This window comes from Medicago truncatula, chromosome 8 (genome assembly GCF_003473485.1).
Source record: "Medicago truncatula cultivar Jemalong A17 chromosome 8, MtrunA17r5.0-ANR, whole genome shotgun sequence".
NCBI classification, from domain to species: domain Eukaryota; kingdom Viridiplantae; phylum Streptophyta; class Magnoliopsida; order Fabales; family Fabaceae; genus Medicago; species Medicago truncatula.
Window position 1 is genome coordinate 11105813 of NC_053049.1, and position 14388 is coordinate 11120200.

Sequence of the window (14388 nt, forward strand, 5' to 3'; positions counted from 1 at the left end):
CCATGTTGAATTTTTGACTGGACTTAAAAGGGAATTTTTACATGACATAAATATGGTATGAACCAAGGGAATAATACGTGGTACTAGTAAGTTAGAACAATAATCATGAGATGATTTTTATGGTTCATTCTTGTGCTGTTGACATTTTACATTTAATTCTGTGCAACTATATAAATTATAATCATGAAATTAATGATGGTGTCAATTAGACAAAAGTATCAAGAGCATCACATAATTTTCAAAGGACCATCATGACACAACAAGAGCTTAAGGACAGCATATATTTCCAAGACTTGACCTCTGGAATTTTTTGGTATGCTTTTGGACTGCATTCTAGGAAGTTTCTATTCAAATGACCAATTTTGGGACAGGATTGGAAAAAACGAATAGAAACATAAGACAAAGAAAAAAACGAAGACTGACTAAGAAACATAAGGAAAAACAGATTTTGACTGAAACAAAAAATGAATATTGACTGCAAAATTTGTTGACTATGAATCACCATATTTTGCCCAACTAAAAAATACAAACAATAAGATAAAACCAATCCTATCCTAATTGTTCTAAGAAGGAGAAAGTTTTTTGTTACTAGCAGTAGCTTTTACTATGGTGCTTCGTTGATTTGATTAGATATTGTAAGGGGTCTTGGGAAGTATCGAGAGCAACAATTTAGTTCATAAAATAAAAAAGGACACTGCATCTCGAGAAAATATTAGATAAACGAATCTTCTCTCTTGTATATTAAAGATTTAACTCAATTATAATCAACTTTAACCACTTACATTTGAAACCAACACATATTTTTAACCATTTTTCTAATTCATAAGAGAGTAGTATTTTCGTTTAATAAGAGAATGAATGTTAAAAATAAAATGTCTTTAACCTTTCTCTATAGAATAATAGAGTGTGTCTATAATAGAGAGAGAATGAAAGTTGGTAAATTCTATTTTTTTTTTAAAATGATCATTCCAAATAATCATTAATTTCGTACAAAATGTTTTGTGTGCTGATGTGTCATGGATATAAAATGCCACATATTAAGTTAACATGTCATGTCATATCCCATCACAAGTTAATAGAAACACCAAATTGTTTTTAAAAAATATACGATGTATGTTTGATATCAGAGTGGATATTTCAGAATCACTCCGATCATGATTTTCTAAAAATTACATTTCGTAGATTCTGCAAAATCAGGATGAATCATTGTGATTCTGATATACTCATCCTAATAAGCTTATACTTATTTTGGTTATTTGCAGATTTCTTGGTACAATTTCAGGAAGCAAATCGACGATTTACCCACTCATAAAAGAAAAGATAAAAACATTGCAAGAAGAAACGAAATTGAGAGACAGCACACCAACGTTGAATTAAAAAAAGAAGACAAGTGAAGAAGATGAGAAAAAAGTGAATTTGTTCACGAGTTGACACAAGCAAGCATATCCACTTGTTGTACTAAACCCTCTCATTCATAACTCATACCCCACCACTCTCTCTCTCTCTCTCTCTCTCTCTCTCTCTCTAAGTTGAAATGTCAACAACAGCAGCAACCTTAAAGTCTTCTCCTTTTCTACTCTGAAACATCCTTTCTATATTGGGTCACTTCCTTTTCTTTCTTTTTTTATAAATTGAAAAAACTTCAACTTTGAAGAACAAGAAACAAGACATGTCTGTTGAATCAGCTGAGAATAACATCAGAGGAATACCAACTCATGGTGGAAGGTATTTGCAGTACAATATCTATGGTAACCTCTTTGAGGTTTCTAGAAAGTATGTTCCTCCTATTCGTCCTGTCGGTAGAGGTGCTTATGGTATTGTTTGGTAAGCAAAAAAAATAAAAATCCCTTTTTTAATTTTGCTCAATTGATTTGTTTTGTTTTTTTTTTGCATTTTAGTGTAAAGGGTAGTTTATGGTATTGTTTGTTGAGCAAAAAAATCTTTTTTTTTTTGTTAAGAGGGTTTGTATTTTTTATTTTTGTTTACATTTTTCTGAATCAGTTTGTTGTTTTTGCTTTTTTGTGTAAAGGGTAGTCCTTAAACTGTGTTGTACTTCTTTTTAATTTCTTGTACTTTTGGATCATCTGAATTTGGAAGCAAGGAAGAAGTTGCAGTTTTTGCTACAAATTAGGCGTTTCTTGTTGATTTGGATTTAAGTGTGAAGCGGGGCTGTTACTTCATTTAGGGTTTATTTAGATTGACTTATTTGAGCTTATATGGTAAGTAGTTGTGAGATTGTTTGAGAGAGTTTATGAAAACAACTTATGGCTTCCCATAACCTCATTTCAGCTTACTTCCATATCCTATTTAGGGGATAGGTTTTGAAAACAACTTATAGCTTATATGAAAATAGTTCAACTTTATTTTTCCTTTTGTTATAGAAATAGCTCATGCATGAACACTTATATGATAAGAGCTTATAAGTGCTTAATTAGGTTGTTTATCTAAACAGGGCCTCAGTGGTAATTATTTTTAACTAAAAAATATTGTCCATTTGTTTTTTGCCTTTTTATGAAGATATTTTGCTTGATTGGCAATATCTATTTGTTGAGTGAATGAAGATTGAATTAGATGTTTTGTGTGATGATGAAGACATTTTATGCTGGGGTTCATGAGCTGAATTATGTTGTAGTTATTTTCATAAGTTTATTATCGCGATTTCTGAATCTAAAATGTACTAAAAACCATTGTTTCAATTAGATTGGGATATAGGAAATGAACGAGAGTCAAAATTTAGTCCTGTGGGATTTATTTAACTGTTTCCAGTTTTGCACATTTAGTACTACAGTACACCTCAGATAATCTTGTTATAGATCTTTTACTTTAGTACCAGCCCGTAGCCGTAAGTTCTTGGCAAGATGTCTTTCAAATTGACAGTTCGTTCCGTTTGTGTTGTTATCCAATTGAAAGTGGTGATACTATGATTCTTCTCTGAGTCAACAATGGGTCAACCTTGTGATATATCTGCGTGTTTAGTGATATTGATACTTTGAAACTATAGATAGCACATTTCTCTGTATATTTTAGACTCTTTAAACTTAGCACCATGTGTATGTTGTTGATAGATGCTTATTATTTAGGGTTTGGAAAAAAGTTCAATTTTCTCATCATCCATGTGATCTGACCTTGATTTCTGTTATCAACAATTTGATGGACAATATTACCTTTTCATTTCCTTCAGTGCTGCTGTAAATGCTGAGACACGCGAGGAAGTCGCCATTAAGAAGATTGGCAATGCATTTGACAACAGAATAGATGCTAAAAGGACCTTACGGGAAATAAAACTTCTTCGCCATATGGATCATGAAAATGTAATTTTTAATAAAATTCCAGGCTTGGATTTTGATTCTAATACTTTGCTGGTGTTCAATTTGCAAAAATGTAGACTTTTAGTGCTTATGCATCTGTTATTTCTCTAATGCAGGTGATGTCCATTAAAGATATTATAAGACCTCCACAGAAGGAGAACTTCAATGATGTGTACATTGTTTCTGAGTTAATGGACACAGATCTGCATCAAATAATACGTTCCAATCAACCAATGACAGATGATCATTGTCGGGTTAGAACTTTAACTATTTATTTTAGCATATGAATTTTAATCTACCTTGTTGAGCCTTATAGTTAATGACATGATTAACTATGTTTCTTTGATTTAATTGCTAATGTCTCAAAGTCCAAAAAGAAAAGATTGGAAAAGTTAGAGCGCACAGATGTTTACAATACCCTTTATTGTAGGTTTTGCCTTTATTTTATTTTATTTTTTGGTAAGGATTTATGACTTGGTTTTCTCGCGTACGAAGTTGTTTCTTTGTAAAGCCGGGTATAATCGCATAGAATCACGAGTTTGACAACGATTGAATAAGTCTACGAGAAATGATAAGGCTCGTTAGTGCACAAAATATTAACATCACAGTTGTAGCACTCAACTCTTTAAATGAATCTAGCATGTCAACATGATCCCATCTGCAAGGGAGGTGAGCGATACTGTATTGAGACTCAACCATGTAGCTTTCAATATGAAGTCATCACAAACCAAAACACTTGAACAAACCCGTCATTACAAGTTTTTTGTAAATCGAATAGGCTTACAAAGTGAATGAACTCAACTCCCAATGAGCTAAAACCTATGTCTACTAAGCTGAATCCAACTTCGACATAGGAAATCAAGCCAGATCATCCTTCAGTATTTATTAATTTTGAACGTGGTGATTTGTCAATTTAATCATTGATTTTAACCCTGTTTTCTCTTTTTGTGGGCTAACTTGTGCACCTATTTTGTGATTTTTGCGTTTATATATCAATGTCAGATGACGTGATATGAGGTATAGTCTGGTCTACTGTGCATATAGTATTTGACTGTGTTCAGACTTTAGAACTATAATAGATGTTTTAAACATTTTTGTATTGAGTAAAGTTTTAAGCGTTATTTTTTTGTTGAGTAAACTTTTATGAGTGTACTGGTTGAGCCAATGGTGATTCCACAAATATAAGTTGACTGAGTCGCAAGTTTGATGACCATACATGTGTTACAAAAATAATAATGCATATCTTCTTTTGGTTAAGATTTGAATGATTGATTTCAGCTTCAAATATTGATTGCTTGATTGTGTCGTCTAGAGTGTCAAAAAGAGCGTGTTTCTGGCATTAATTCAAGATTAGCAATTGATATTCATGGGTTTGTGTAACAATAGATAATTTTAAAACATAAGTATACATTGGAATATCCTATTACACTGTATGTTCTTCGTGTGGTCTCTTACGCTTTAGGCACTTTAGCATAATTCTTATACTTTGTTTCTCACATCCACTAATAAGATCTATTTTTCCAGTATTTTGTGTATCAGCTGTTACGAGGGCTCAAATACGTTCATTCGGCAAATGTTTTGCACCGTGACCTCAAGCCTAGCAATTTGCTACTGAATGCCAATTGTGATCTTAAGATTGGCGACTTTGGTCTTGCTAGAACAACATCAGAAACAGATTTCATGACCGAGTACGTGGTTACTAGGTGGTACAGAGCTCCCGAACTGCTTCTTAATTGTTCAGAATATACAGCAGCTATTGATATATGGTCTGTTGGTTGCATACTTGGTGAAATCGTAACAAGACAACCCCTCTTTCCTGGAAGAGATTATGTTCATCAGCTGAGACTGGTCACAGAGGTATTCACTATTCACTTGATAACTTAAATGAAATTTTCTGCTAGACTCTTTAATTGCTAAATGTGTACTTAGACTTGAGGCCTGTTTGAATTGACTTATGTGAGCTTATCTAATGACATAAGCACTTATAAGACTGTCTGGGAGAGCTTCTCGAAACAGCTTATCCATAAGCTGTTTTCAGCTTATGAAAACAACCTATAGCTTATATGAAACAATTTGACCTTATTTTTGTTATAGAGATAGCTTATACACAAGTACTTGTATGATAAACACATACACAATAAAGCATTTAATTGAGTTGTTTATCCAAACAGGGTCAGATTATATTTTCATTTGTTTGTATTTATTTTGCCCCTTTTAGGTCTTGATGTTGTATCTACTTTTAAATTAGAGTTCTAGCTTCTATAACTTTATGTGATTATGAATTTTTGGTGTTAAATACTTGATAAATTGCAATGAGTAATTTAAGAATGCTTATAGATTCCGATTATGTGGTTTCTCCGTGATATGAAAGTTCTCTATTTCTTTGATCCTTTTCATGCCATCTCTTTTTTTGATTAAAAAGTAACTGAAGTGTGACAATTGTCCTTTCTTTCTAACAGCTGATAGGTTCACCTGATGATGCCAGCCTTGGATTTCTACGCAGTGAGAATGCTCGTAGATACGTAAGACAACTTCCACAATATCCACAACAAAATTTTTCCACTAGGTTTCCCAGCATGTCTCCAGGTGCTGTTGATTTGCTAGAGAAAATGCTTATCTTTGATCCAAGCAAGCGCATTAGAGGTAAAATAGCTTAAACTTTAACCCTTCATCATTTAGCCACTGCGTAATAGCGTTACTGTATGTTATAGAATACAACTAATTTGGTGAATTCTTTAAAATTCTACTTTTTTCATGTTCTTTTGACAATGTATATCTGTATCCCTTTGTCGATTCTGTCTTATTTTGATTAATTGTTCTTTACACTACATCGTGATGCTTTGCAGTTGATGAAGCATTGTGCCATCCATACATGGCACCTCTGCATGATATCAATGAGGAACCCATATGTGCCAGACCTTTCAGTTTTGACTTTGAGGAACCAATGTTCACCGAAGAAGATATCAAGGAACTCATTTGGAAAGAGTCTGTGAGGTTCAATCCTGATCCACCAATTAATTGAGATTTTTGTATTTACTCTTTGTATATGATTAGCAAGATATTTGATGACTAATTTATGAGTTAAGACGGTGCTCAAGAAGTTGCAGATCTCCATAAGATATGTAACATATTGGAAATACTGAAATTGTTGTAAGGTGTTTTTCATTTTAATCTCATCTCGGATTCTTATATAATCTTATGATGAGCATCATTTCTCAATGGTTTCAGCAGTCATCTTAATTTTTAATACTTCTTCCATTATTTTGTATTTGTCCGTTTTGTAGAATAATTTTTGTTCCTATTTATTTGTCGTTTTCAAAGTTCAATGTAATATTAATTATTGTTTTGTCAATAATAATATTCTTAACACAATGTATTGGTTTTCTTGCTACGTCTAAATAACCTTAAAATGATAACTTAAAAGGAACGGAGGGAGTATCAACATGTTAACACTTTGGGTCGTAGCAGCATATCAAGCCATATCTTTCACTTGTAGAGAAGTAAAGAAAGTTGTTTCATTTCATAGCTATAATTTGACATTGTCATTGACATACAATACTTTGCTCAACTTGAGCAATGATTTGCGAATAATATACGATAAAAGACTAACAGTAAATAAATAACTTAATGAGACATATTCATAAGAAATGACTCATGCATGTTTTTTAAATGCTGTAAGTACACTGCTTCAGCTCCAACATATCAATAGGTAGATAATCTGAGGGAAAATCACAATCTCTGATATTCTCTTTCCCTTGCTCAGGTAACAAATCACAAGGCTTAGGAGTAACTCCACTTGTGATCCCTTCAATATCATTACATGTCCATGGCTGTTTCTTAGCCTTAGCAGCCATAGTAATTGTCACATTGGAAATGCAAATTCCAGTAAAAGGGTCATTAGAAATTCCTTCCAAATTACCAGCCATGCTCACATTATCAGCTACCATGTCTCTATAGTGGATGTTTTTGATCTCAGGTAAAGCACTGTGATTATAGTTTTTATCAGCATGTGAACCATAATTACCAGTTATCCAAAATGCCCATTTCATTGTATGCATGGTCATTTTCTTCACATATATGTCTTTCACATACCCTCCTCTCCCTACAGCTGTCTTGATTCTGATACCTGATTCGGTATGGACGGCTGTGATGTCCTCGGCTCTGACGTCTTGTATTCCGCCTGACATCTCACTTCCCAAGGCAATGGTTGCACTATAAGGTGAAATGCATGTTAACCTTCTGATCACTAGTTGTTTTGTTGGCCACCCAAATTTTATGCCATACTCATCCCATCCACTCTTCACTGCCACACAGTCATCTCCAGAAACTATGTAGCAGTCTTCAATTTTTGTGTTTGTACATGAATCTGATGCAAGAAAACAAGAATGGTAAATTGTTATCATCCACTCAATGCCAACATTTACATGATGCTTATTTGTTTCTTTTGGTGGAAGCAAACAAAAAGATTTAGCTTTTCAATTATTCTTTCATTCTTGCAGACACACTTTTCTCCTTCCATCAACTTGCATTGAAAAACCAAATTTTTTCAATTCAAATCGGTGGTTAATGATTTATAAATTATTTTTTGGTGTATTTAGTTTTATAACATTAAATACATTATTCTAAAATTGGTCTTCAGAAACTGACCTGGGTTGATACCATCAGTGTTTGGGGATCTTATAGGAGCAATGATGGTTATGCCTTTGATTATAATATTACTGCATAGTGTTCAAAATTTTGTTATAATCCTTAAATTTGGAATAAAATTTCATAGGTGCAATGTAATAATCTAGTAGCATAAATGTCAAATGTGATATAAAAAGTCATTAAAACATGAAAATGACATGTGATAAGAGCATAGTTACCTGCTATAAACAGGATGAATATTCCATGATGGAGAATCAAGGAGTGTTAGATTGGAGATTTGAATATTGTCTGAGAACATTAGTTCAATCAGGTAAGGACGTGTGTACTTCAATTTTTTGTTATGAAATTGTTGCCACCAAAATGATCCTTGACCATCTATAGTGCCATTATCACCTGTCATGATTTTATTTTTATAAAGTTAATTCAGAAACACTAACAATATTAGAATATCATTAAAATTCATAACCACTACTTTTATGATATCATTAGTAAAAAAATAACTGGCTAGATAGATCCATAATAAAATGTAATGATGGAAAAATTTAATTAAAACACTGGTAAAATCGGAGCCGTATGATGATCATATAGCAAACTATTTTTTCCTTTTTTACTAAAAAATACTAGTAAAAATCAGTGGAAGGCACGTATGTTAGTTGATAAACTAATTTATGCGGTGATAACAAATAAATTAGTTGGTTGAATTTGAAATATTTGATAAATTAGCATTCTTTTTGGTTGATATAAAGTAAAAACTAACAATTAAACTAGTTGATAAATAGAAAATGATATAAAAAAGGTGCTTTTGATTAATATTTTTAAATTTTCAATTAAAATAATGAATGTAAAAATGAGAGAGGAAATCATGTAAGCTCAATCATTATTTGAAATAACAAATAAAAGAATGCTATAACCTAGTGGAAAAAAAACTATAAATTCGAGAGAGAAAAACCATTAGGAAATAGATTTACTTATGATTATAAGTTAGCATATGTTTGGTATCATGGTGAGTATATAAGAATCACGACGATCCACCATAATTTTTTAAAAGTTACACTTTATAGTTTCTATAAAATCATGATGGATTACCGTGATTCTGACCTATCCACCGTGATATGAAACATGTACTTAGGATTTTGAATTTGCTAAAGAGAGTAAAATAAAGCATGATACATAGATTCAATGTATATTCAACTAGAGTTAGTAAACATTAGGAATTGGAATTCAAACTTTTATGGGTAGCACATGTTTGCTGAAAATGTTACACCAACCCTAAACTACTATCTTTTTTTCATACCTGTGACAATAACATCAGTGAGGTTTGTTCCAAAAATGAGGCTGGTGTGCCTTCCAGCTGCTGCATCTCTTCCTCTACCGTAGGATGGGAGTGGTTTGATCACAGGCCACTCATTAATATCCTAAACCATTATATATTTAATACAATAGGAATGAATACCCATATGAAAGTGCCAAAAATGTGTCACATTATTGTACCATTCACAAAGTTAGTGTGTGGTTTGGTGATCATTTGTTAAACATGCTTTTGAATAAATGTGATAATGTAAAATTGACAGATATTAGGAGTTTGTATATTGCTTTCAGGAGTTAATTAACAATTTTGCTTTGATAGCTTAGTTTTCTAGTAATAGTATGAAGCAATGAACATTGTGACAAATTTGCATATAATTTGTTGGACATATTTCCTCAATTGTAACTCAAGTGAATCCCTTGAAACACTTTAATTTCCACTTTCATGAATTCTAGCTAAAGTACTAAATCAAGTAATAATAAATTGCAAGTTACTCTTATTTTACTTTGCATATTGACATTCAGGTTATTCTAGTTAGAGTACTAAACCAAGAATATATTATTAATTTTCCATTAATAAAATGTTTTCTACAATACAAATTAGAGGATCAATTCCTAAAGGAAATGTGCCAAAAAGGGTAGATGAGTCCAATTGATTGGAACAATAAACAGTAGTTCAAGCACTACAATCAGTGGGTTATATGTTGATTTTTGTTGGTTTAAACAGTAGTTCAAACACTACAATCAATAGTTATATAAGAAATACTGAAAAATTGTGGAAAATTATATGTTGGTTTAAACATAACTTTGGTTACTATAAAATCGACAAAAAAAATTGATTTTTGTTCTTAAAAATATTTTCTGTAAATTTTAGTTTCCTAAAATGTTATAAATTGTATGCAAGTCCTGATGAAAAAAAACTAAGAGTAACAGAAAGAGAGAAAAAAAATTATTTTATTTAAAAGTAGGGACCGAAAGAATGAATTTTTTTATAAGAGCAGCTAAGAGATCTCTTCTGGCTAAACCAAAAGTTTTGGGTTCAAATTCAGTCTTGAGAATGCAAGAGTATTAAATTTCTTGATGGAGAGTTTTGCCACTCATTGCGGTCATATCCAACTCAATGAATCAGTCTTTGCAGTTGCGCGCAGAGGAATGTCCAATTCACACAATTTTTTTTTTTTTTTGTCAATTTCAGGGATAAAAAATTGATATTTTTGGTTACTTAGTAATCAATATGGGTGAAAGAAAATTCACAAAATGAATTGTAAACCAGGCATTGGATCTCAATTTAAGGTTACTTAATTATCAAACAAAGAACATAAATAAGAGTACAAATACCTGAGAAGCAAGAAGAACAGCATCTTTGTGTAGATAAAGAGTGAAGTGACTTATAAGACTAAAGCTCCCAGTAAGCCATTTTCCAGCAGGAACATACAATTGAGACCCTCCTTCAGAAGCATTCTGACTCAAATGACTTATTGCAGATTTAAAAGCCTTTGTGTTTGATGTTTTTCCATCTCCAACACCACCAAAATCCTTCAATGAAACACTATGTGCCCTACAATTTAGAGCACTGTACTCAAAAGAAGTACTTATAATTTTTCCTTTTCTACACTCAGTTACCTTAGAACTCATCAGTGTCACCAAAAGGAGAGCATAAACCAATTTCATTGCCTGCAAAACAAAAAAAAGCACCAATTAGTAGAAAATTAAGGTATATGTGACTCTACAATTCTATGAAATCATAATAAATTTGACGAAATTCCAAAGTATATGTTCTACCAAAATCATGATGGCACATCATGATTCTGGTAAATCACAATGAATACGACGAAACCATGATGACACTGTGATTTTGTTGAGGCTTTAAAAGGTAGTCTCTAAATTTATTGCCAATTCAAACATGCATGAAAGATTTGCAAGTATGAGACAAAAATGCATCTTAGAAAAGCTAGTATAACAGAAGGAAAAAGGGTCTTACATGTATCTTCATGTGAGATTTCCACAAGAGTTCCATCCTAAGAAAAAGTTACTTTGGTATTTGTTTAAGGTGTATATGTGGAGAGTGAAGCAATGTTATTAAGTATATATAGGGAATGTTTATTATGGTTAATGAATTCTAAAAAAATTAAAAAGCGGATATTTATGGATTGTTTAACAAAATAACCAATCTAAATGATTACATAATCTCTATGTATAAATAAATTGGTAAATACTAAATATAGCTATAACCTTTACTTTAAAGTACCCAAGTTAGGGGAAAAAAGATATTGTAAAAACTGTCTTTCTTGGACATAAAACATATAGGTCCAAGATTGTTTTGGTTCTCTCTAGGAGTCATGATATACCAATAGAATGCATGTCTTTTTGTTGCTTGCAAGGCTTAAATTTTAGTTGCAACTTTGAGTATAAGTTATTTAGTTTTTCTCCAAATCCATGATTGGGTGTTTTGAATTGGAGTTTATCGGTTCAAGCATTTATTTTTATAAGAAAATGCTGACATTTAATTTAATTCATGTAATGAAGACTGCATTTGATTTTAAGTTGACAAAAATTTAATTTTGGGTAAAAGTGGGTTTAATGTACAATAAATTGCTTTTAAATGCTTTTCCCCTAAAAATGAGTTGGACATAAATTATAAATTAAAAACTTTGTTATGAGCATGTCCCGACAATTAAAAGGAAAATCAAAATCAAAGCTTACCATTTAAAATATTGGGACATAAACTTGATCCCTTTTAAAAAAAAAAAAAAATCAAACTTGATATTTTAGTAGTTTTTTTTGTTGTCAAATAGTCTAGTGGCTAGAACTCACACAATTTCAATCTTCTCTTTGGTGTGTCAATAGGAAAGGATAACTTAAACCTATTTCTAATCCTATCCTACTCAGCCTTTGTTATTTTTATCCTTAATTTTTGGTAGGTTAGAATTATCCTATCATGATTAACATTAAAATTCTTATTTTGCCATCTCAATTCATCGCTCATGTTCTCTCTGACATCTACCTTCTTCCATAACTCTTCAACACCATCTCTTCTATTCGTCATATCTATTCCCAATTTCACCCTACAATCACTTTTTTTCCCATTTGCTTAATTTTTTGTTTGTTTCAACAAATGTATCTTGTACCAAAAAACAAAAACAAATGTATCTATTTCTGAGATCTTTCGCTCTTAGAACACTCTTTTTTACCTATTATTTTCTTTCAAACATCTCTTCAAAATCAAACACACACATAAAGTTGTTCAAGTTAATATCTAACTTGGAATATTGGACAAAAATTGATATTTCATAGTCACTTGTCAACACACTCAACAGTCAATTTATAGTTAAAACTATTTTTCTTTTACGAGAGGACACATGAAATAGTAGGTCATTTTCGTCATAGCTGCCGTCACATGATATGACTTACATTACGGTGAAATATTATTAACTGCACATATGATCACCGAACTATTTCAAATGTCATTTTCTGAACCCTACTTTTTTTCGAGAGGATTTTCTTAACCTTATAGTGCACACATGTTTTTAGTTCGTAACCCAATGCCAAATGTAAAGAAAAATGCTATGTCACATGCATTTTTAACTATACATACAAAGATTTGTCTTTTGCATAATATCAAAAGAGAGACAAACATTATGCAATCAACATGGAAAGAGGGGAGCCACTGTGTGTTTGGACCCTCTACGGCCAGTATGGTGCCACATTAATTGTAGTATTATATCTTACTGCATCATTATATTGAAACTATAAAGAAAGAATTCAAGTACTAGCCACTATGGTTAGGAATTTGTTTCCCTCGTTGATTTAAGTCATTAAAAAGTTATAAAATAGTATGCGCATAAGATGCATTTAGGGTACAATTCAACAATTTTCGATTGTTAGTTGTTAGATGAGGGTCAAACGATTCATATTCTGATTTTTTTCCTCATACGATTGAGTGAAGAGTTTAAGGTTCGAACATCAATCACTGTATATTATATGCAATGCTCCTATCAATTGAATTATGTTTAAGGAAAAATTCATATTCTACTTTACAAATCAAATTTAAAATACATATCTTCATAAAACAACCGAAGTCTATTAGGTGCATTGATGCATGTGAGTGCAATTATTTTTATATAAAGTCCAACATTGCAACAATCTTTGTCCTTATAAAATCCATTTTCAAGTGTGAAGGGAAAACTAATGATATTATTTTTGTTTGTTGGATAAAATGTAGGTTTATGAAAAAGTTGAGAAGGGTAGGTAATTGGGTTAGTGTGGTTGCTACTTTGGACTATTGTTGTGATGGAATATAGTTAAAGGGACCCTACCCTACACACGAAACCCTTTATTGGAGTTCTCACTTCTATCTTAATTCTATTGGGTCTGTCGTGAATCTCTCTTACCCTTCACGTTCACGCCATTACCGACCCACTTTCATATTCACTGAACTTTTTATCACGGGTGGTCTCACTATCTTACCTATGAATACAAAGTAATTACAATTAGAAACTATAAAGTTTAATCACTTTTTTATGGAAACAAAATTTAAGACTAGTTCATGAATTTTAGCTCAACAGTTAAAATTGTTTGGTCGGACATCGTGATCGAGGCTCAAACCCAAACTTTATGATAAAATATAACTATCAATTGCAAAATTTCGAGTGAGCAGAAACTAGCTACTGTAATTTATACTATTTTTTTTTTCTTTTTAAAATAACTCTATACTAATTCAGGACTAGTTTCATAATCCACAATTAAAAGTGGCAGTGCATGTTAGAATTAATCTAATGAACTAATCCCACTCTCTCGATCATGGCATGAATAATAAATAATAAACAAGGTTAATTAAACAAATATTTTTTGTCTGTAAGTGCCAATTCTTTTTAAATTAATAAATACTATTTTAATTTGATCACTAGGTACATAATTTTTTATTGTTGTTGTCGTCTCTTCATAATGGCAGTCTTCAATGAATTTGATAGAAAATGAAAACAAATGCGGGACAACAATCACTGAACAAGAGTACAAGAGAAAAAAAATACAATTTAATAAAAAAATGAGTGATTAATTTCAACTTCAAATTAAATTGATCAACACTGTCCTCAAAACAAGTAGATCATGAACAATGTCCTTAAATTTG

At 31.6% G+C, this 14388-nt stretch overlaps 2 protein-coding genes across 2 annotated transcripts; one reads left to right on the forward strand and one right to left on the reverse strand.

Moving 5' to 3' along the window:
* The first annotated feature begins 1447 nt into the window (after window positions 1–1447).
* LOC25500841 (mitogen-activated protein kinase homolog MMK2) lies at window positions 1448–6555 on the forward strand. The gene is made up of 6 exons (XM_013589335.3): window positions 1448–1824; window positions 3182–3311; window positions 3425–3562; window positions 4833–5165; window positions 5768–5951; window positions 6155–6555. Exons 1-6 carry the CDS (start codon window positions 1670–1672, stop codon window positions 6328–6330), a joined length of 1116 nt encoding a protein of 371 aa, XP_013444789.1. The 5' UTR covers window positions 1448–1669; the 3' UTR covers window positions 6331–6555.
* A 243-nt stretch (window positions 6556–6798) lies between these two features.
* On the reverse strand, window positions 6799–11395 carry LOC25500842 (probable polygalacturonase). The gene is made up of 6 exons (XM_013589336.3): window positions 11242–11395; window positions 10599–10934; window positions 9250–9370; window positions 8174–8348; window positions 7956–8026; window positions 6799–7674 (listed from the first exon to the last, which is right to left on the reverse strand). The coding sequence occupies exons 1-6, from the start codon at window positions 11275–11277 to the stop codon at window positions 6974–6976; spliced, it is 1440 nt and encodes a 479-aa protein (XP_013444790.1). The 5' UTR covers window positions 11278–11395; the 3' UTR covers window positions 6799–6973.
* Between the last annotated feature and the right edge of the window lie 2993 nt (window positions 11396–14388).